Genomic DNA, 22,060 nt, shown 5'->3' on the forward strand with positions numbered 1-22,060 from the left:
TCACAGCTTTCATAGTTCTGTCACCCGCAAACTGTATCAGTTGTTATTTTTATTTTCAGATCCAGGTTGAAATGCAATATTGCATCTGACCTATGCTAACTTGAAAAGCATCATTGAGTGCAACTTCTCATTAGCTTCTTTTTGAGACTTGCAGGCTGGGCATTTCGTAATCCTCTTAGTATTTGATTATGTACAGTTTATATTTCTGACTTATGGTGCTCGGTCAATGCCTTATAAAAATCTAAGTATGTTGCACCTATGCAGTCCCCTTTGTTAAACCAAATGTATAATGATATCATCTAAGAATGAAATTAGGGTTTTTCTTTTTCTTCTATTCTTTTTTTTTTTTTTACTACAGAATCTGTATTTCATAAAACCTTTGTGTTACAGGTTTTATTTTTTCATTCACTAATTCTTCCTCTCTACAGGTTTTCCATAATTTTGAATTTTGACATTGAACTGTTTCATTTGCCTTTTGGGAGTACTGTCATGAGTGTCTTAAGGTGTTTCTCTAATATCCCAAGTTTAATTAAGATCAGAATGACTGGGCTAAAGAGCTTGTTACTGAACTCTTTCAGGACTCCTGTTTCTTTGCTGATTTCAAAATATACATCCCTAGTAGGTGTCCTCTCATCTCCTACTATGATACTATGGTACTAGATAGAAGTTGCTGTTTTTATATGACTGCTAAATTCTGTTCCTTTCTTTAGATGGAACTGGAAGTATTTGTTGACTGGTTTCCCCTATTCTGTGTCACTAGCATTTTCACCATTTTTATCTAGCATGGATGAGTACTATTGGTAAGATTTCCTTTTTTATTTTGTGATTGAAAGGAGTAACAAAGAAAAATACTCCTTTCCTTTTACCACTAGTTTTGCTAGTCACAAAGCTTTTCTTAAGAGTTTTCTCTATTTTTATAGTGTCTAATTTATATTGGTTGCTGTCTTGTTGTCTTCACCTTTTCCATCTGTTACGTTTCTCCTTACAGGAGAGTTTGATTCATATTCCTCTGCCTTCTTCCTTTTTCTCCCGTGGACAACTGAGTTTATAGTTTTGCTCCCCTTGGAAGTTACGAGACTCAGCAGAGTATTATTACTACTTGTGGCTCTCCTCTGCATGTCCATGATCCACATGGACAGGACAAAACTGCCAGCTTCATTCAAGTTGTTCTCTCATCTTGAATGCATCATCTTGAAGTCTAAAAAATGACTTGGTTTGGCTGCAGTGTTTTGAATTAAACTGGGAAGGCTTTAAAAGTCAGAATAGTATTTTGCTGACTGGTTGAATTCCCTGGGGAATGGCTCACACATTAAAATTCTTTGCAGTGATTTTTCATTTTCTATGTTAAAGATGCTTGAAAATGCCTTTCCTGGTCCCTGGTTTGAGGTGGTGTTTTCTGATGTCTGCTACCCTTTCCCTTCTTGGAATCTGCTACCCAGCATGGGCATCCATGTGTATTTAAGGCTGTGCAATTCTTGTTACCAGTCATTTCAAAGGTGTTACTGTTTGTGCAGTTTGCTGCTGAGCCTATAGCTTTTACTGTTGCCCAGGAGGAAACTAATTATTTCTTACTAAGGGACATTCCCACTGAGCTTCAGAAATGCCACTTTATTCAAGGCCTCCTTTTCTTTCTTATGAATGAGAATTTCTCTGTTTACCCAGTCCTGTTGTGCATGTGGCAATAATTGAAGATACCTTACCCTCATTATCTTTGTCACTTATTTGAGTTTGGATTAGGTCTTCCGCTTTGGGTTCCCAAGGTTGTTTAACATGTCCAGTGTGCTCCAGATGGTTTAAAAAGTACAGTAGCTACCTGTGAGACACAAAATGTAACAACTTGTACAAAAATCTTCCCTCTTCAGGTGAAACCTGAGGTTCTGCAGTCTGCAGTTTTGTGCACTCAAGCCAACAACAGTTCAATTATTTACCTCCCACTCACAAGAGTGGAATTTTCTCTTAACAAGATCCCATGGTTCTTCTTCTTCAGCTCCATGAATTCTTTGACCCTGCATTTTCATTGTGATGCAAATCCATTTGTTTCTATATGTTTGCACCCAAGAAGACTTAACAATGACTTCGGAGTTCTGTATTAGGTTGCATCTTGTATCTTTGCTGAAAGGCAATAGCACTTTTTCTTCTTGTCCTTTTCCAAGCTGATTTTCTGTTCTTAGTTGCATTTTACAAATTATCATTGCTTTAAAAGGAGACATCATGTAGGCTGGAAATCATTTAGAAAAGTCACCCACAAACAGTAACAGAATCTCAGCTGTGACTAATGATAGTATTGCTGGTCTATAATTCAGTTAAGTCTTCAAGAAAGATTTAAGACTTGTATAATTTAAAGCCTTATGGTTAATCAACCATGTCCCTTATTACCGTTTTTTTGTTAGTTATCACTGCTATTGAAACTGCCGCTCTATTACTACTTTTTTTTTTTTTTTTTAATCCATAGGGTCTTGCTGTTCCTTTGTTGAGTACATTGAAGTCTTCTGCTATAAAAAGTCTTTCTTCTTGTATAATGAATTACAGACCATGATCAAGCCATTGTATTCATCTTTCCAAACAGCTAAATTGAATTGAGCTGGTTTAGGTGTCTCACAGTAAGGCTTGGCTCCATCATATAGTTCTTATCTGTTGCCTTTCTTTTCCCTTTCAGTGACCCAGCTGTGTAGTGTTCAGCTAAGGTCTTGCTACATTAGGCCTAGATGGTATCTAGAAGGATATCCACTTCTTTTAATTAGGTCTTTTTCTTCAAATTAAAACAAACAGCAGTACGTTTCTTTCCTTAGCTGAGTGCAACCCCAGTCAGTGCCACTGAGATTTTGCCACATCAGTGTTGGGTTAACTGCCTTACAGCAACCTGGATGAACCCACTTGCTTTGCAAGTACTTTTTTAGTAAAAGTCTTTGCTCGTCTCCTGTAACACATTCAGAACTTCAAAGTTGTTTGGAAAAGAAAGCCCATCGCTTCCATCTGCTTGCCAGATAATTCTTTTCAAATTACTGATTGTCAGTTTCTAGCTATGCAACTTCTAGGATGTTTTATTTAATGGGTAGAACTAAACATCTTCCTAAATCTCATTGGCAATAGGTAATATTTCATTACCTCACAGATGTGTCTACATCATCCAACTTTCTTCCTAATATAGAATATAATTATGAGATTCTGTCTGTCTTCTATATTTTTATTGATTATTTTATCATCTTTATATCAACTAAAGGATATAATGTTTAGGATTTTCTTCTAATATTTTGCAGGTAATGTACCTGAAAGCTGCCCAAGTTTACTAGTGCAGTTTCAGAACACAGAATGAAATTGCTCTGTACACTTCCTTAACTACAAGATAGGTACCTGTTCAATCGTCCTTTCAGGTACAACAGATTAAATTTGTGTGCATGGTTTCTTGTTTCTGTATAGTAGAACACCAAAGTACTAGAGAGATGTAGTAACTTGGTCCAACAAACATTTCGATTTCATGTAGTGTCTGTGTAATGAATGGAAAAAAAAAACTGCAAGAAAAGAAATCGTGACACCAAAGAACTAGAGTCTACGCCTAGTTTTGCTACTGAAGTAGGATTTGCTTTTGAAACATGGACTCAGCTATAATTTGTGGCCTTTGGCATCCTCTTACATTTGTAAAGCTAATTAACTCCCCTGGGGCCAAGTGCTGCAGATCAATCATTTGCCATTTGTGAGAATGAAGTGTGGGTACCTCTCGTTTTTCCTGAAGACAGGAAATGTAAAGTTCAGGGACCTCTGAACTTAGAATGTTAAAGAGTGAGAAGAGCTGAACGTACAACAGCAAAAAGGTAACTGAACAAGAGTCCAGAGTTACAGCTGACCTGCTGGCTTCTGCATGAGGATCCCTCTCAAGCACTGGCCTTCACCTCACAGTCCTTGGACAACACTTAAGAAGTCTATAAGGTAACTAAAATCTGGAGGCTTCAGTTTGGTATACAGATGTTTACATTTCCAGGGGAAAACACACAGGCATCATATTGTACATCAATAAAGGATGAGAACCACCCCTGCAGACTGCTTCCATAGGCCATGCAGCTTCCCTGTGGGAGGTGCCGAGGCCTGGGCAGCAGCGCTCATCCTGCAGATCCTCTCCAGCCAGGAGCTACCTACAGGATTGACTGCAGCGTGGAGCTGTAGTAGCAAACGGGTGAGGGGGAGGAATGTGATAAGCACAGGGGTTAGTGTGTGAGGTTTTGTTACTGCAGCACTTGCCAAAGGATCAGAGCATGAGGCTGGGTGAGGGTTAGACATAAAAGGTCCTGGGTCTCTAGAGCTTATTTCAGCTGGGAAAGCATCTTCCTGCACACTCGTCTGCACCCGTGCTCAGACTTCAGCGTGCAGAAGTGTTAAAAAAAATATTCCACCTCTCAACAAATAACTACCATGGTGACTCTTTCTCTGTGGGTGAGAATGCTGCTGGAGCCGTGAGCAATGCAAATACTTCTTTGACGTTGTAAAGAAAGCAAAAACAACAACAAGCTTTCCCGGACTCAGAGCTCAGGAACTAGTTTTTGCTGGAATGGTAGAATTTCTACTGCTGTGAGACCACACAGGCACACAAAACTCCCTCTCCCTTTTATTTTGCAAATTCACAGTGGCAGATCATGCAGTTAGAGACACATTTGTACACTTTATCAAGATTTGCCATTTAGATTTTAGGCAAGTGCTGCTTCTTTGCCCTGTCATTTGTATCTGCAGTGGCAAGAAGTCCAGAGGGAGATTGTCTCTCCATTTAAGTGATCTAGAATTCTGACATCTTCCTAGACTTGGCTTGAAGGATAAGATGGGGTTCCCAGGTGGTCTCTTAAACAAATTAGTGATGTCTAAGAATGTCTAATTTTTAACATCAGCTCCATTTGGCTTGGTAGCCCCCAAGCAGGACATGTTGGGGAGATTCTGGTTTAGGACTGTGACATGGTTATAGGGAGCAGATTTTTTTTTTTTTTAACAGCCACATCCTTCCCTTTAATTGAGAGTGTAAGGCAATTTATACAAGAATTTTGAAGTACTTTAAAGAGGCTTAACAATAACGTTCAGCTAACTGAAGCCAGCTGCTCCACATGGGAACTGAAAAGACTAAGAAATGTGTTTTGAATAATTAAAAATATGTCATAAATAACTTAAATGACTGTAGGAAGAGGAATGGAAAACTCCATCATCAGAACACAGAGGATCTCTGAATTAACCAAGTACTTTAACAGCAAGATGGTTCATAGTTCAAACAGCTGCAGTTCCTTTATGTAACAGCTCCTCAGTCTTGCAGTCCAGGCTGCTCAAAGACTTAATCCTAGTGTACCCATATAAATAAAGGCATGGCGTCTAGGAAGATCTCTGGGAGGAAAAGAGAGGAAAAGAAATGTAATCACTTCTCCTTGTGGCCAGAATCTGGAAGCATTCAGTCCTGAGCAATGGCTGTCATTATATAGACTGGCAGGAAAAAGCAGGACTGTGTAGGGGGAGTAGGCAGGAGAAAGGTGCTTGAAATGTAGTATTTACCAAACCTAGTGCCTCCTAAACTATAGGATGCTAAATGAACTCTGACCTCTTGAAAAAAAAACAATCCTGCATATCTTGGAACCTAAGGCTGAACAGAAGTGAGAGAATTTTGTCTCAGTTCCTCCATAATCACATGTGACTTCGCACCACCGCACCGTGCATGTAGCAAAGGATGGCTGGGGAAGGGCTCCTGAGCTCCGCAGGGCTCTAAACCTTCGAGTGGCTCGTGGTGTAGGGTCACGAAAGTGCTTCTGGCATGATGGAGAGAAAGAGCACGGTCACATGTTAAACTTAATTCCCTTTGTTAGTCTGTTAGAAGTGTTAAGTTGTACCAGTCCTGTTGCAGCAGAGACAATCCATCTCCGCTTAGGACACGGCAGCAGCTGCTCGGCACTGGTGGATCAGGAGGTGAATGGGAAACCGTAGTAACGAGTCAGCATCACTTCCTCAGCCAGAGCACAGAATGGGCCAGGCTGGAACTCAGGAGGTCACTGCTCCGACTTCCCTGCTCCAGCAGGGTCATCCCAGAGCACACGGCACAGGATTGTGTCCAGACAGTTCTGGAATATCTCCAGTGAGGAAGGCTCCACAACCTCTCTGGGCAATCCATCCCAGCGCTCAGTCGCCCGCACAGTAAGGAAGTTCTTCCTCATACTCAGCTGGAACTTCCCGTGCATCAGTTTCTGCCCTTTGCCTCTTCTCGTGCTCGGCACCACCGAGAAGAGTCACGCTCTCCTTTTAGATGATTAGAGAGATGGATGGGGTACCCTGGCGGTCGTCTGAGCCTCTCGGATTGACGCGCCCCATCTCCCTCAGCCTTTCCCCGTAGAAGCGATGCCCCAGTGCCCCGGCCACCCTCGCCCGGGACCGCCCGGGGCAGCCCCGCAGAGCCCGAAATGGCGGCGGGAGCGGGGCGGAAGTGCCGGAACAGGCGGGCGGAAGCGGCTTCCCCTCCGGGCAGCGCCGCTTCCGGGGGGCGCGCGCGCGTCCGCTTCCCGCCGGAAGCGCCGCTGTGTGGGGCCCAAGATGGCGGCGGGGATGTACCTGGAGCACTACCTGGACAGTAAGAGCCGCCGGGGCGGGGCCGAGGCCGCGGCTGAGCCGGCCCGGGGGGCACGGACGGGCCGAGGGGCGGGGGCCGAGCGCTGCGCAGGGCGTCTGCGGGCTCTCCCAGCCCCTCGGGCGCAGCCCGGCCCGGCTGTCGGGCGCCCGGTCCCCGGGCCGTGCGGAGAGGCCCCGTCCCTGGGGCAAGGCTCGGCTGCAGCTGCTGCGGGAGCCGTGACATCGCAGCCCCGCGACTGGTTTGTCCCATGAGAAAGGAGCCCGGTGCTGCTCCAGCCGCCTCTCGGGAAGGGCAGCTTGGCTGTCAGTGGTTTCCCGGGATAGACATCGAGACAGAGAGAACTTTTGGATCTGTGGGGCGGTAGTTATGGTAGCTTTCTACGCTGTCAGCTTACAAATGCAGCCCTGCTTTTCTGGCCGAAGAGGAGCTCTGTAAATGCTAATGGAGTTGGTAACGTTATCAGAGCCCTCCCATGGTACCTCCCATTTTACCATCCTGCCTTAAGGTGCTTAAAACTCCCTCAAATTCTGCCCTTTGGGGATGAGACATTCAGTGCATGTTTTACCCACGCGTTCCTAAAATAGCCAGGCAGATCCATCAGAGGAGCTGTTTCTCAATGAATAGGTTAACGAGTTAAGATTGAATAACCTGTTCTTTGAGTAATGCTGTTCTCACGTTTTCCTGCTGGTCTGGTGCTGGCACTGGAGACAGGGGAGGATGTTCACGGGGTGGTGTGTTTAAAGCTGGGTAGTTCTGGTTATGTGTCTTCTGCTTCACTGTACCAGGCCAGTTAAATCTCTCACTATCTGCATATGCATGGAGAAAAATGGAGTTTGGCTCTTCAGATGTCTTACCACACCAGGTTTCTTCCAGCACAAAAGTGATAAGGTGCTGATATTGATACAGATGTCAAGGGTGTGTTGTTCCTTGTGTCTTCAGTTCTCCTTTGATCATTATGAAAGGAAATGTCTCTGAGAATGTTCAAGAACCATAATAAATTTCAGTGAAAGCTGAAAAGAAGCTGCAGTTGGACAGGCAAGGATCTAAGAGCTTGAAGGAAGGAGGATGCATAAGCCAGGAAGAAGAGTTGAATAAAGAGGTTGAATAAAGGTTGGAGAGGAGTGAAGGTTTATGTTCTTGGGCAGTTTTCACTCCGTTGTAGAAGGCTGCAATTGACTGAGGCTCTGCAGCTGGGAGGACAAAGGCTGGGAAAGAGGAGAAAAGAGCAAATGGACAGGGAGTAAGTGCATAGGGAAAATGCAGGGTTTTCCTGCTGGGAGGATAGAGTGTATTTTGGGTAAGAGCTGCAGAGCAAAGATAAAGGAGTGAAAGCCTGGGATCTGCAGCTGATAAGCAGAGATGAGCAGGGTGCAGCAGTGAGTGTGGAGAGGTACAGTAGGTACCCAGCTGCAGAGAAGGGGAGGTTGGTGGTTGGAGAATGCTCCTGCCAAAGTCAAACACTTCTGGATCATGTCATCACAGTCAACTAAAATCAGCCAGCTTGGGAACTCCTCTTCTTCTCTAGTACAGGCATGCAGCTGAGATTTCTGGTCCTGCGATTGGATTAGAGATTCTCATCCTGTTGAAGTATGAAAGTGATGTGCACAATCTAAAAATCCTTAAAAGTACCTGTTTACAAAGATTTTAGGAAGAACAAAACATTCTTTGCTGTGATGGTTTAGCCTTTTTTGCTTACTCTTAGATCTCTAAGGCCTTTTTCAATTTTGTGTGGTGTGATACTACTTGCTGTTATTAGCTAATCATAAGACACTTGCTGTCCTTATTCTAGATGTCTTTCAGGAAAGCATATATGAATTGTGATCCTTAGAGTCCAAGAGCACCCATCACAGTATTTAGTAAGTTAGGCCTTTTGGTCATCTCTTATAAAAAGTGTCTAATTCTTAATTTACATCTGTGTCTTGGAACGGAATTCTCTTAGTATTATATTGCTCTTGCAGACACAGCCACACAGTTTTCAATTGAATGTCTTCTTTCCTCCCACAGAGATTCTCTTTCGTATGTTTTTCTGTATGGATCTGCTCAGGGAATGAATGAGGAGTGTGTGATGAAAGGGTAGTTACTTGTAGGACCTTTTCATATCTTTGAATAAAGGAAGGTGTATAAGGAATAAAGTGAAAATTGTAGGAAGAAAAAAGGTGGCCTCGTGTTCGAAGGAACTGAATATCACTCTGACTAAGTGAGCTTGATGTTTTTATTTATGTTGTGAGTCCCACTTTGTATAGGTTTTCCTTGCTGGGATTGTGCTTCCCTCAGATTAAGAGTGGAAATTTTTAGTCAGAGGAGCAGATGTGCAGAATGCTTATAGCTGCAGCTGGAGTCTGCCTTGAACAGATAATTCTGAAAAGTCATGCTATGAAGCATTTTTGCACATTTCAAGAGGAGAGTTTGGCTGGCCTTCTTGGTTTTAATCTCTTGGCCTCAGTAAATCTCTTGGCCTTCATTCTGTTGATGAGGGAAATGGACCACTCCACTGCAGCATTGTGAAAACACTTTGGTGTCACAATAGTGAACACCTTGAAAAGCTGATTACAAAGTCAGTTTTCAGATTGAGCTCTCAGTCTAAGCATGTGACTCTGTATTGAGCAAAGAGAATAAAATTTTAAATTAATGCTCAGTCACTGGGAATGAGAAACACCTTGTATGAAACATCATGTGAAAGGTAATTAAAAACTGTATGTTAAAATGCATGAGCAGTCTGACAAACCCAGGCATACTGCCCCAGTTGCTTCAGTTCATATATTTTGAGCCCTCTGCTTTAGACATCTCAAGTTCTTTTCCATTTTTTTTTTTTGTGGAATAGCCAAGTTAAAAAAAGTTCTTTGTAAGAGGTGTCTAGAATCTTCTTGGGTATTTCAGCAGCTTTCAAGTCCTTTCTGTAATTTGAAACTGGGTTTAGACCTAGGATTAGGCATGCTCTTTCCTTGGCTTTAAGTTGTTAATTACAAAGCATATCTGTCTGAAATGTGTTATGCTCTTGGCAGATGTTTTTGCAGCAGAGAAATATGCACATTCCTTCTGTGCTGAGCATCCTGACAGAGAAACTTCGTATTTTGTCTACTCTGATCACCTTCATTCCTTCATCCTACTTACTGAGCCAAAGGATTCAGGGAATGGGAGAAGAGGAATGTGTCTTGTTCCAGTTTTCTTCCTGGGTGTTTTTCTGCAGTGGCTGAATTCAAACATAAAAATATTTCCATCTCTTCAAATTTGTCATATTGTCCTCCTTCTGGTTTCTAAACCCTTTTATGCCTGGTTTTGAGGGGAGAAAGCAAGATTAAAAAGTGCTTTCCCTCAAGCAGTAAATAAGCGCAGCTTAAATAAGGGAAAACCTGTGGGTGCAAAGGAGTTAGAGATGTATAAAGGAATGGAGGAAGAGGAAGGAAGAAAACAGTGTTTTGTGATTAAAAGATGGAATGTGCACAAAGACTCATGAGAAGAATTTGTGCTTGCTGGAGCTTGAGTTACTGTGCTTGGCTCAGTGCTGGCCCTTGTATGGTCTTAGAAATACTCTTGTGGAGGCTTTGAGCGGCAGAAAAGGGATAATGTGATGAATACAGCTTTTTTCCAGAAGGTGAGATGCAAACCCTGAGTTTTCTTCATGTTTGGAAGTTTCAAGAGCTCCTTTGTGAAAGACATCATTAAAGCACACATACCCAGAAAACAGTCCCAAATCAATTCTCTGTTTATATGTGAGCATGCCATGAGTGCAGAGATCGTCTTTATAGTAGAGGGAGCTGCTGTGCAACCACCTGTGTTTTCTGCCATCAGTGCTTCCCTGTTTAGCCACCCAGTGGGTGCCAGAATAAAGTACATGTACTTGGTGACAACACATGAATAATCTTTCATGGCAGCATACCAAGGCATGTACCTCCCCTCAACAAGAACTTTTTCCATCTTCCCTGAAGAACTAAAGCCATCATTTCATCTAAATTAGACCTAAACATTTGGGAGAGTCATGAGTAGCAGGTAACCTTGGTGAGAGGCAGGAGGATGTCACAGACTGGGCTGTTCAGACAGCTCCAGTATATTAATTCTGCTGCCTTGGAGGCCACCAGTCAGGACCTGTTCCAGGAGCAGGCACTAAGATATATCTGCCTCAGTGCAGAGGGTGATGGAGGCTTAGATGAGGAGATCTCAGCTGGTAAGTTAATGTGGTACTATGTAGTCAGAGTACCTTGGGGTTTTCCCCTTTTTACACTGGTTAGGGAGGCATTGCATTTCCTTTGCTCCTTCTATTTGCATTTGTTAGTAGGCACATAGAGATGCACCAGCTCAGGGCTTGTCACTGCTAGAAAACTTAAGCCAGCATAAGCACAGAGCAACAAAAGTAGCACATGTCCTCATGGCAGTCATCTTCTTTTTCCTGCAGCTGAATGGGAATGTCCTTTCATTCCTTGATAACATTAGCTAACCTGGTAAAACAGGATTATTCTTTCAGAATAGCTACATCTGCTTGGATTTTCCTCTGTATGGATTCATCAAATGAGGCTGTGATGAGTATCATCATTTTAAAGCTCTTAGAGGACAGGGGTATGATGTTGAAAATTGCTGTAGGCAGGCCCTTGATTCCTTCCCAGACCTGGCTATGTTCCAATTTCCCCAGCAGTTCTTTTATCTCTTGCATTCCCTACCTTCATTACTCTTATCCCCTCTGCAGTGTAGCACGCAGCCATATCCCCTGTCCCTGCCTCTACAGTTTCTCACATCATTCTTCAGAAATGCAAGTCTCTTAATAAATCATTTCTCTACTTGTCACTGTTTTAGTGTAGTGAAAGATGCCTTTCACCTTTACTGAGACTGGATTAGTTACACCTGTGATGCACCACACGTGATCTATGGAAAATTACAAAAGATTTCATGCAGGGGAGAGAATTTGGTGATTCATAGGCATCATTTGTTTCTGTGTGAAAGCTACTGGCACAGCCCACACTGAGCTGATACATTTAATGACCAATTCATTTAGAATTGGTTTTGTTATTGGCTGATTCTTTTATTGGAGCTGATGCAAGATGGCTTTACATGGCAAAGCCTGCTGTGTTTTCTCTGTAGTTCTTCACTTACACAACTGCAAATCTGATGTCATTGTTTTGGCAAACAGCCCTGTGATCTCTTTGCTGGTTGTCCCTGCCTTTGGAGGTCTGTGGCAGGCTGGAAATGGCAGGACTGTTGCAAGTCTTATATGTTGTGTCAGTCTTCCAAGCCCTCCAAGCTTTTCAAATCAAGGTTGATCTTTGACAATAAAGATCCCTTTTCTGAGACTTAAAACATTGCTTGCTGTCTTGGCAGTGGATGCTGTAGCATTGAGCTACTGTAATAAGACAACGGAAAGAGCCCTCTCTTCCTGAGAAATGGGCCCACACTTTGGGAGAGTATTGGGTTTCCATGGCTGACTGTCACTGTTGTTGGTCACTGCTGACTGGTGCCCATTTCTTTGGACAGTGTCAGAAGCAGATGTGCTTGGGTGGACTGGTGTGCAGTACATTGGCCCAAAGCTTGGGATATGTGATATGGCCACAGAATTCCCAAGTGGCTGTGGCTAAATCAGTCTGCCATGCACCTGAGCTCCCTCTTTGTAAAACTGTAGGTAAGGGTTATCCCTTACCAAGGTGTTGTGAGGATAATGGGACAGGTTAGGATTTTTTATTGCAGCGGGGATGAGCTATCTCTGACTTAGAGGGAAAGGGATATATTGTGCTCAAGCACCAATTTCAATAAACTGCGTAGGAAGGTGATTGATTACTTGAGAACAAAGGACAGAGTAGAAGCAGTAGTTTAAAAGGGTGATACACTCTGAAAGGAGGGATAAAAAAACACCCTGCCCCCTAACAAAGGAGCAAGGAAGCTCCTGAAGATTGCAGCAAGCCAGTTGTCCTGCAGTGTACTTCAAATGCTACAAAATATGAGAATCCTGGAGTATCGAAAAGTCCAGTGTGCTTCCCCATCCAGCTCCCAGCCAGTTTGCAGTCTTGGGGGGGCAAAGAACTTACCCTCTCATTGTGGCAGTCCCTGGCACAAGCAGGAATTTTTGTTTTAATTGCCTTCAGCAAGGTGGTGTCTAAAGTGTTTGCTGAAATCTAAGCTGTTCAATAAAGCAACTGTGACTGTGTTTCAAAATGTATTTTCCCGTTTTTTAATAAAATTTAAACATGTTGGGTGAACAGATGTCTTGGGAAGGCACTGTGTGTTTGGATGGTGCTTGGTGCTGTTTTTAGGACTTTGAGCAGCACAGATCCATTGTTTGGCACAGCACAGACGTGCTGCAGAGGATTGAAGCACAGTTGAAGTTACCAGGCTGTGTAGGCTCGCTCTCTGTGTATCACAGGTAACATCTGAGTTAAGTAGCTGATGCTTAAATATCAGTTGCCTGCACCTGACACCCCACGTGTGTTTCTAAAAAGAGGTAAATAAAATAATAATTATTGCAGAGGAAAAACAGTGGTGTTGGATTCTGACTTTGGAGAGAGAGTGCGTGGTTCTTAAGGGAGAAGACAGCATGGTTATGGATGTCTGTGGAAGAATGAATGGGGGAAAGAATGACAAGGAAAGAGGAAAACAAAGGAGGCTAAAGAAGAATGGGCTTAGTGAAGGGATAACACTTGAGGAGAGGAAAGATGAAGGTAGGTAGAGAGATTTTAGCTTGTGATCAGAAATTAAAACAAGGTAGGAAAAAGAAGGGGTGAAAAAAAATTCACTGAGAGAGCCGCACCAGTGATTTTCAGGATAACCATACCATGAGAGGAATCAGTAGGGCTGCACAAGGCTTCTGTATGGATCTGTGCAATGAGTCCATTAGGAAAAGCATTGCCAGCAGGGTGAGGGAGGGATCCTGCCCATCTCCTCAGCCCTGGTGAGGCACATCAGGTGAGGCATAACCATTTCCGGGCTCCTCGTTAAACAGAGATGTGGAACTGCTGGGGCGTGTCCAGCAGAGGGGAATGAGGATGATTTGGAGACTGGTACATCTCTTGTGAGGAAAGGCTGAGGGAGCTGGGCCTGTTCAGCCTCGAGAAGAGATGTCTGAGAGGGGGCTCAGCAGTGTCTGTATCTGCAGGGAGGGTGTTGGGGTGGATCCAGGCTCTCCTCAGTGGTGCCGAGCACCAGGACACAGGGCAATGGGCAGAAACTGATGCACGGGAAGTTCCAGCTGAGTATGAGGAAGAACTTCCTTACTGTGCGGGTGACTGAGCGCTGGGATGGATTGCCCAGAGAGGTTGTGGAGCCTTCCTCACTGGAGATATTCCAGAACTGTCTGGACACAATCCTGTGCCGTGTGCTCTGGGATGACCCTGCTTGAGCAGGAGGTTGGACAGGATGACACACTGTGGTCCCTTCCAGGCTTACCCGTTCTGTGATTCTGTGATACGGTTGCATTAATGCCAGCCCGTGCTTTAGGCCAAGCCGCTGGCCTTGCTAGCACTTTCCTCCCTGTACATTTTCACAATCCTCCTCTTCCTTTCTTGCCATTTGTGTGGAAAGAGGCCCTTATTTCCTTATTTTTCTGTCCATTGTTATGTATCATCACTCTTCTCTAGTGATCAAAGATGCCTCTAGGGTTTTTTTTCTTTACAATTATCGGTTTCATAATCTGAGAATTACGTGGGTATTTTATGATAGATAGCATTTAGTCATTATAATTTTAGGTGAGTCTTACTAAGATGAAAGAGCAGAATTAATTGTAGAGGAAAAGAAGGAGAAAAGCAGAAGGAAATGAAATTACATAAATAACTAATATTTTTAGAAAGAGTGAGGAAAAGTGTGGTGGTAGGAAATGGAGACTCAAATAGATTTTTTTTTTTTATTTTTTTTTTTTAATGTGACTTAGAGAATGATAATGTCTGATAGCCAGCACAGCACAGGTCAAGCAATTTCAGCAAGTGATAAATTCTGTGATGAAGAGAATCACTTCTGTTTAAGGCTATGCAAGAGCTTTGGAGTTAAGCTGCAGATAGTAGGAAACATCCCCACAGCTAGATTAAGTTATGTACCATACAAATAATTTGTTGCTCAGTTATAACTTGCTTATCTGCAGCTTTATCTTGTTATGCTTTTTGTTATTGCCAGATTCTCTCTGGATCATAATTTGTAATGGTCTGCTCAGCTTCCTTCCGTGTTCAGTTGAACAGATAAAGTATCTTTGTAGCAGTTCTGATTATAAAGTCACTGTGCTGTCACTCGTTTCATTTTCTCTGTTTATTGACGAAGCAGTGGCAGAACATTTGTCCAATAATAGATCTGCAGAGTGAAATATTTTGCTGTGGTTTTAGGAAATCATTTTGCTGGTTTTAGCAGGGAAGGAATTCAACTGACAGGGGTTTGTCTCATTAGCCCCAGTGGAAGCCTGCCCAGCTAATGAGCTCCTGGAAGATCATGGCTCAGACAAGCTTTAAATGATCCAGCCATGGTGCCTGTGCTGAGCATTTGCTCAACCAGAGCCAGGTGACAGCTCTCCCCACACTGCCAGAGCCCCTGGGAGCAGAGGGCTCTGCACAGCTGGAGGCAGGAAATGAGGCAGGGGAGCCACTGGCCTGGCTGAGGGGCCAAGCGGCTCTGGGAGAGAAGGGCTCTCAGGGGTGGGGGGCACAGGCTGAACCAGCAAGGCCGGGCACGTAGAGGCAAAAGAAAGACAGACAGATGCTGTCCAGACAAGGGCATGTTCTGGCATTCAGTGGTGGTGACAGATTTTTACAGTAGTGGCTGTAAAAACTAGAGCACAGTTCTTTGAGGTTGTGTAGCAGAATCAAACTCCTGCTTGAGTTTCTCCTGGCGCAAAAACATCGCTGTGAAATGTGACCGAAACCTCGTGTGGGGTTGTTCTGCCCACAGAGTTGTGCCCTGCTGTTTTTTGTGCTGGCTCAGGTGCTTGCTCTATCTAAAGTTTTCTAGCCCTGCTGACGGAAAGCTGACAGTACCTGGTGGAATTTGTGCTTTTACCATCTGTCCTTTTCAGAAGAGAAGAAGAAATTACATTAATCTTTTCTAAAAACCACAAAGTCAAGAATTCAGAAGCTGTGATCTTCCAGGATTAATAAACTCAATATAAACTTGACATATTGTGTGCAGTGCCGGAAGAGCTTCTGTTTTCCTCTAGAGGATACCTGTCTTGTCTTCTGCAGCGGATGCTTTGGAGAGGGATGAAAAGCAGCATGCTGCAGTACGACCCATGTTTCATTTGCTGTATAAATTGAAAGGTTTAGAGTTGATGAGGCTGGGGATTGCAGGAAGGAAAAAGGCATGGTCTCTAGATTCCCAAGCTGGATTTCATCCCTGCCATAAGCTCCCTCTATAAGCAATAATAATTTTCGGCATTGTGTCCCCATCGTGTTCTGAGATGCTTTTTTGAACCATAGGGATGTAATCCGGTAGTCAGCTGCTTAAACCTTGTGTGAAGTCTGTCATGCTGAACAAACATGGAAGTATCAAATTCAGGATGTGCAGACAGACTTAATTTTGCCACTTAGTAATTTTCCAGAATTTGAATTTGCACTGTTAACTGTCCTTGAATGCAGAGGGGTGATGTGTATGTGCTGTGGATCATGTATCTGGGTACTTAAGGACACCTACTATCTGAGCATTTCTCAGGTAACTAAATCAGAAATGGCAACAGAAATCTGTTGAAGCAGCAGCTTGATTGTTCCTAAGGATTCTATAGGTAACTTCTTATTATCCTGTTTGGGCAAAAATCTAAGTAAAAGGAACAACTTCTGTGCAAGGCTCACAGTTTGTTGTACCTTTTATGGGAATTAATTTTAGGTCCTGTTAAGTAGTACTTGTTAAAACTTGTTAAAACCTTCCTCCTGCATACAGAGCCTTCCCTGTCAACTGGTTGCTCTTCAGGGAAGTAAAGAAGCATTCATTGCTGTAGAAATATGTGCAGTGAAAATAGAGATTGCTGCCTGGGCTGATGTGTTGGACAGCTTTGGTGATGGTCAGACACACCTTCAGTTACACTGCCTGTGAGCTGGAGAGTGACTTCAGGAAGCTCAGACATGCTTCTGTTGTGTTTGTGAAGAGCTTTTCCCAACACCTTTTTTTTTGTTTTCAAAACTTTCAAGAGATATTTATTATTTTTATTAGGTATAAAGGTGACAGTAATCAAGCTTAGACTTCAGGTTAATGCAGTGACACTAGATCTCATTTTGATTAGACAGGCATGGGAAAAATGAGAATTGTTTTTATCAGCTTTGCCAGTTGAGCATCTGGTGATGCCTGGGGGGTGAGTAGCATAGTGCATTGAAAATTAATTGACTATCAACTTCACATTGCTCATTCAGAGCCCTACAAATGTTTATTATTCACAATGTGTGGCATCCTTCCAGCTGTTGGACAGACCACACTGAGATGACAGTGCGGAAGGCACAGTAAGTTACAAGTCACGAAGGGTTAAGACTGCTTTCTGTTCCACATCCCATCTCAGCCTTGATCTTTGCTCTGCCCAAAGTCTTTTCTATCCCTTTACTTTTCAGTGAATTAGCATTTGATCAACTTCAATTTTTATATCCTTGTGTAGAAATAACTAAATGGCTTTATTTACCAGCTGTTGTGTAGTTTTTTTCATTACTGAGTGGAGTTTTTGGATGGAGACATGTTATAGTGACTGACACTCATTACAGATTTTGGGTTTCTGCTTTCTTAGTGTGGACCTTTCTGCATGGCAGCAGTTTTCTGCAAACTAATATGTACTCTAGAACTATGTTTCTGCATTAAATATATCACATTTTTATCATCTGTCTCCTTTGAGGTCAGCAACAAATGGAAGCAGGCTGATATGCACCAGGGGTGTGTGTGTTACTGGTTAGCTTCGTTCCTGCCTTGGTATCATGGACAAGAACCTGACTTCTCCATCTTCTCCTTTCTCTGCAGGTATTGAGAACCTGCCATTTGAATTACAGAGAAACTTCCAGCTCATGCGAGATCTGGATCAGAGGACAGAAGGTGAGGGTTGGAGATGGTTTTGTTGCCAAGACAAAGAGTACATAACCTGACCAGCTTTGCTTTGCCTTTGTCATGGGGATCTCCAGGCAGGGGAGGAGGCTTGGAGCTGCTCCATTCAGTCTCTCCTCATGGCATGTGTGGTGTTCGTGTATTTAATGGTTCACTTGTTTCAGACCTCAAGTCAGAGATCGATAAGTTGGCCACGGAGTATATCAGCAATGCACGGACTCTGTCCTCGGAGGAAAAACTGGGACTTCTCAAGCAAATCCAGGAGGCCTATGGAAAGTGCAAGGAATTTGGGGACGACAAAGTTCAGCTGGCTATGCAGACCTACGAGATGGTATGAAGGGAAGTGTCTTGTGCTTATCGTGTGAACACCCGAACTAAAACCGCCCATCTCGGAAGGCCCTGATCTCTCATTTTTAGGCCATCCCCACGCTTGCTCTTCAGCTCTTTAGTGCAAGCCCCCTGCTTCTTTGTCCCCTCTTTGTCCTCTCTTTGCCTTCCTGGGCTCTGTCCTGGGGTAAACCCTGGTCACTGCTGTTTTTGCAGGTTGATAAGCACATCCGGCGGTTGGACACAGACCTCGCTCGCTTTGAAGCAGACCTGAAGGAGAAGCAGATAGAGTCGAGTGACTATGACAGTTCTTCCAGCAAGGGCAAGAAGAGTGAGTACCACCACTGGGCTGCAGATTGATTCAGGAGGCAGCCAAGTGACTGTGGAAGTGGTGGGGATGAAGGCAGGCACTTGGAGTGGTGCAGATCAAAGACTGTTGCGCTGGAGTCTGAAGGACAGGTAAAAAGATGGTGACCTGGGCTCTTCTTGTGTGAGCTTATTCAAGGCCGCTAGATAAATTAAGATGGGATGCAGGGCCCAAAGCCAATACACATTCCAAAGAAGGAGTGTATTTTAGTGCTGCAGAGGTTGTCACTGTATGTCAGGTGTATGTTTTGGTGGGTGACAGATTCAACACCTTTTTCTCTTCTTACCAGAGGGCCGAGCCCAAAAAGAGAAAAAAGCTGCCCGTGCTCGCTCTAAAGGGAAAAACTCTGATGAGGAAGCACCAAAAACTGCCCAAAAGAAGTTGAAGCTCGTCCGCACGTAAGTGTTTAAGGGACTTGAGGAATTGAGAAGCAGCACTAGAAATTAGATCAAGGCAGGCCTAGCCAGGCTTCCCTGAGATCCCCAAACTGGAATTGTGTGTCCTCTGTCCCTTCTTGGGGAGCAAGAGGAAGAAAACGTTTTCACTCTTTAAGGGGAGTGTGGGTTGAAGGGGAAGGCAGGTCCCCTTGGCTGTATGTACTTAAATGAGAGAAGTATCTGTCTCTGGCAAACAAGGGCACTGCCGTGGGACACGTGAAGGTACTCAGAGCCAGTTACTTTGCTGACTTACTTTGTTCTTGTCCTGCAGTAGCACAGAGTATGGGATGCCTTCCGTCACCTTTGGAAATGTGCACCCCTCGGACGTACTGGATATGCCCGTGGACCCCAATGAGCCCACTTACTGCCTCTGCCACCAGGTCTCCTATGGGGAGATGATTGGCTGTGACAACCCTGATGTAAGAGCCTGCACGTGGTGGGAATGGGGGGGAATGGAGTGGAGATGGAGTCCTGCATGGAAAGTCTTGTCCTGCTTGGCTGGGGCCTGAGCCAGCAAGCTGTGCCAAGGAGAGGGCTTACCTCAGGTAGTTGGGATGGGCAGAGGTGTGGCTGGCAATGACCTCTGAAGTGCCTCTTTCTTCAGGGTTTTCCTTAAAATGTTTTCTTGTCCCTAAACTTAGCAAGGGAGAAGGGGCGTTCTCCTTGCTAACAGTGTGTAGGATGGGTGTGAGTATTCAATCCTTGATCACTGCTAGGGATTTAGAAATTTGTGATTAAATGCTGGGAACCTCTGGTAGCCCAGAAGCAACAATTTGAAAAGGAAACTGCTCTTTAACTGGCTGCTCTTCATCCCAACAGTGTTCCATTGAATGGTTTCATTTTGCCTGTGTGGGTCTGACAACAAAACCAAGAGGAAAATGGTGAGTGAAGCAACCTGGGGGGCCCCTTGGCCTTAGGAAAGGGGAGGTCCTAGGTGGCAATGGGGAAAGTACTATCTGTACACACTTAGAAGATATCATTAAAAGGAAAATGTGAATTAAGACTTCGTTGGGGACCTTGGAAAATGTCTTTTGGGACCATGCACTTGAGGCTCATGTCATGCCCTAAATGTTAGCTTTGTGCTTCCCTTTCTAATAGGTTCTGCCCTCGCTGTTCCCAGGAGAGGAAGAAGAAGTAAATTCACATGAGACCTCAGTACTGCTGCAGGAGCTCTCTTCCCCCTGCCAGAGCCTCGTCCCAGTTCCCCCAGCCCTTGGGGCCTTGGCTGAAGGGAAGTCTTGCCCTGTTTGTGGTTTGGGCCATCCCTGGAATGGTGTGTACCCTCACGGTGGTTCCTGTGTGTTCTGTATCCCTGGTTGCTTCTGAGTCCTTAAGGGAGGCCCTCTCTGTGTACTGTTCCAAACAGGTCTCTGAACCTCAAAGGGAATGAATGAGGGCACCAGGGTAGCCACCAGATTCCCAGGGATTCAGGTAGCCCCTGATTTTCCTTGGCTTTCCTTCAGCCTCCTCAGAGTTCATTGCCTATTCTCTGCTTAGAGAACAAGGCTATGGGATGGGGGAAGGAAAGGAGGTAAGTCTTCAGCATTTTAGGTCATTCATTTTCCTGGATCTTTTTCAGGAGAGAGGGAGTAACCAGGCTACTTCTTAATCTAGTGGGCTGGTTGAAAGACTGAAAACCTGATGTGCTCCCTGTCTTTAACCATTCCACTGCTGGCTTTGAGCAGCCTCTTTTGTTGGGGAGAGGAGGAGGCAGAGGGAGTGTTTAGAGCTAGCTTTGTCTCTCTTATTCCTGGGGTAAACCTGCTGGTCTGGGAAGCACACTGTGTGAAGGAGGAAGAATTTCTGACCACGTGGGGAGAAACGGCTTGGTCCAGTCTGTCTTCCGGCTTCAAAATTCTGCCTTCCTCTTGTGTAGTGGTGCTTCTCCATTATGTTGATGGTGGGAAGTTTGGGGATTCAGATCCCACTTGTATGATACAGAATTAAATAAAATTCATTGAAACAAGTACTCTGTTTGCCTTGACATCACCTCCAAAATAAACTGCGGCAATTGGTCTCTCTAGTTTTTCTTTCTCTCTTAGCTCTGCTTTTATTGTGAGTGGTGAATGTGGTGCAGCTTTTTCATGCAGCAGTCCTGTCACTAAGAAGTGACATTCTGCGTAAGTCAGGTTTGAAAATGTACCTAATGTACTTGAAGAAAGCTACTGAGCTTTCTGATGGCTGTGAAAAATACCTGCCCCTGCAGTCATGCCCTCACAAGAAGGTGAACATTCATTCCCACTATTGTTTGATCGTTTTCTTCATCAGTTGCCTTCTCTTAAATGAGGAGGAGTGGACGTGGCAAAGGCCAGCCCTCACTGCCTGCTGGGCAGCACAGCTGAGAAAATAAGCCATCAGGACAAACCACATGTCTCCAAGAAGGTGGATAGGTGTCCCAGACACCCTGATAGCTTGCTTCCCAGGAGGTCACAATCACCTTGTTGCCAGAAACTCTGGCTGCTGTTACTAACATAACATTAAGCTCCAAAACAATTCCTGAAGATCTGAAGGTCTGTAGTGTCTGCAGGTAACTGAGGAGATGGCCTCTACTGAAACTCCTCTCTATCAATTCCATTGGCACAGCCTGGAGACTGACAAACCAAGTCTTCTTCCTCCTTGTGGTCTGCTCCTCAGGAAGGTTTAAGCCTTTTACCTGAAACATGGAACATTTTCCTCACCCAGATAACTTGTATGAGGATCCATGGAGGATTTTGCTCGTTTAGTTATGAAGCCAAAGCTCTGCTCGGGTTCAGAGGACAGTGTGGGTTAAGATCAGTGCTACTCCCACTTTGTCATTGCACAGGGACCCCGGCAGCCTTCAGCTCAGGAGCTGGTGTTTTCTGTTCAAGTGAGTTAGCGCTGAGTCAGTCTTTGCTTTGGCCTCGAGATGTTCATTCTGTTTTTCTGTTCATACCCAGGCTGTGGCTTATATGGTTTGTGGTACCCCTGCCACAGTCTGAATCTCAGTCCCCAGATTGTATTACACCACTTCCTGGGGCTTCCTTTCTTAAACAGAGATGAAGCAAATTCTGGAAGGTGTTGGCTGCATCTCTGGTATGGTTTTAGTAGCAGGGAGACTCTTCCATGATCCAGTGGGTGAGCAGGCTGTGGCAGAACTGATCTCTTCAGCTGAGGGTTAGTCAGACATCAACTGGTGCTCAACTGACAGAAGAAATGGTGGATATGGCCTGAACTGGAAAATGGGCTTTGGGCAGAGTGCAGGGGTGATGAAGGATGGAAACTGCTCCAAGCAGCTTGGTTTTGAGGGATACGACATGGGATTTAATGGCCAGCATTAGCAGCAAGCTGTCCAGGAACTGTGGGCCAGAGAGGTGTTTGAAGCACGAGCCAGCAGCAAGGAGCATTCCAGGGACTTCTGCTGCCACT

The 22,060-nt window shown here is 44.4% G+C and overlaps 1 protein-coding gene across 4 annotated transcripts; it reads left to right on the top strand.

Annotated features, from left to right (window-relative positions):
- Positions 1 to 6,494: 6,494 nt before the first annotated feature.
- Positions 6,495 to 20,639, top strand: ING4 (inhibitor of growth family member 4). 4 transcript variants are annotated; one of them, XR_015284952.1, is made up of 10 exons: positions 6,510 to 6,580; positions 17,462 to 17,533; positions 17,707 to 17,873; positions 18,086 to 18,200; positions 18,526 to 18,634; positions 18,945 to 19,092; positions 19,493 to 19,554; positions 19,772 to 19,946; positions 20,040 to 20,104; positions 20,253 to 20,639. XR_015284952.1 is itself a non-coding variant. In XM_086882708.1 (8 exons), exons 1-8 carry the CDS (start codon positions 6,544 to 6,546, stop codon positions 19,809 to 19,811), a joined length of 750 nt encoding a protein of 249 aa, XP_086738834.1. In that variant the 5' UTR covers positions 6,495 to 6,543; the 3' UTR covers positions 19,812 to 20,639. The 4 variants fall into 4 exon arrangements, 1 of the variants encoding a protein (XP_086738834.1); XR_015284951.1 differs by having other exon boundaries at positions 19,772 to 20,104; XR_015284950.1 differs by having other exon boundaries at positions 20,040 to 20,639.
- The last annotated feature ends 1,421 nt before the right edge of the window (positions 20,640 to 22,060 follow it).

Source organism: Cyanistes caeruleus, chromosome 3 (assembly GCF_971803275.1).
Source record: "Cyanistes caeruleus chromosome 3, bCyaCae1.hap1.1, whole genome shotgun sequence".
Classification (NCBI taxonomy): domain Eukaryota; kingdom Metazoa; phylum Chordata; class Aves; order Passeriformes; family Paridae; genus Cyanistes; species Cyanistes caeruleus.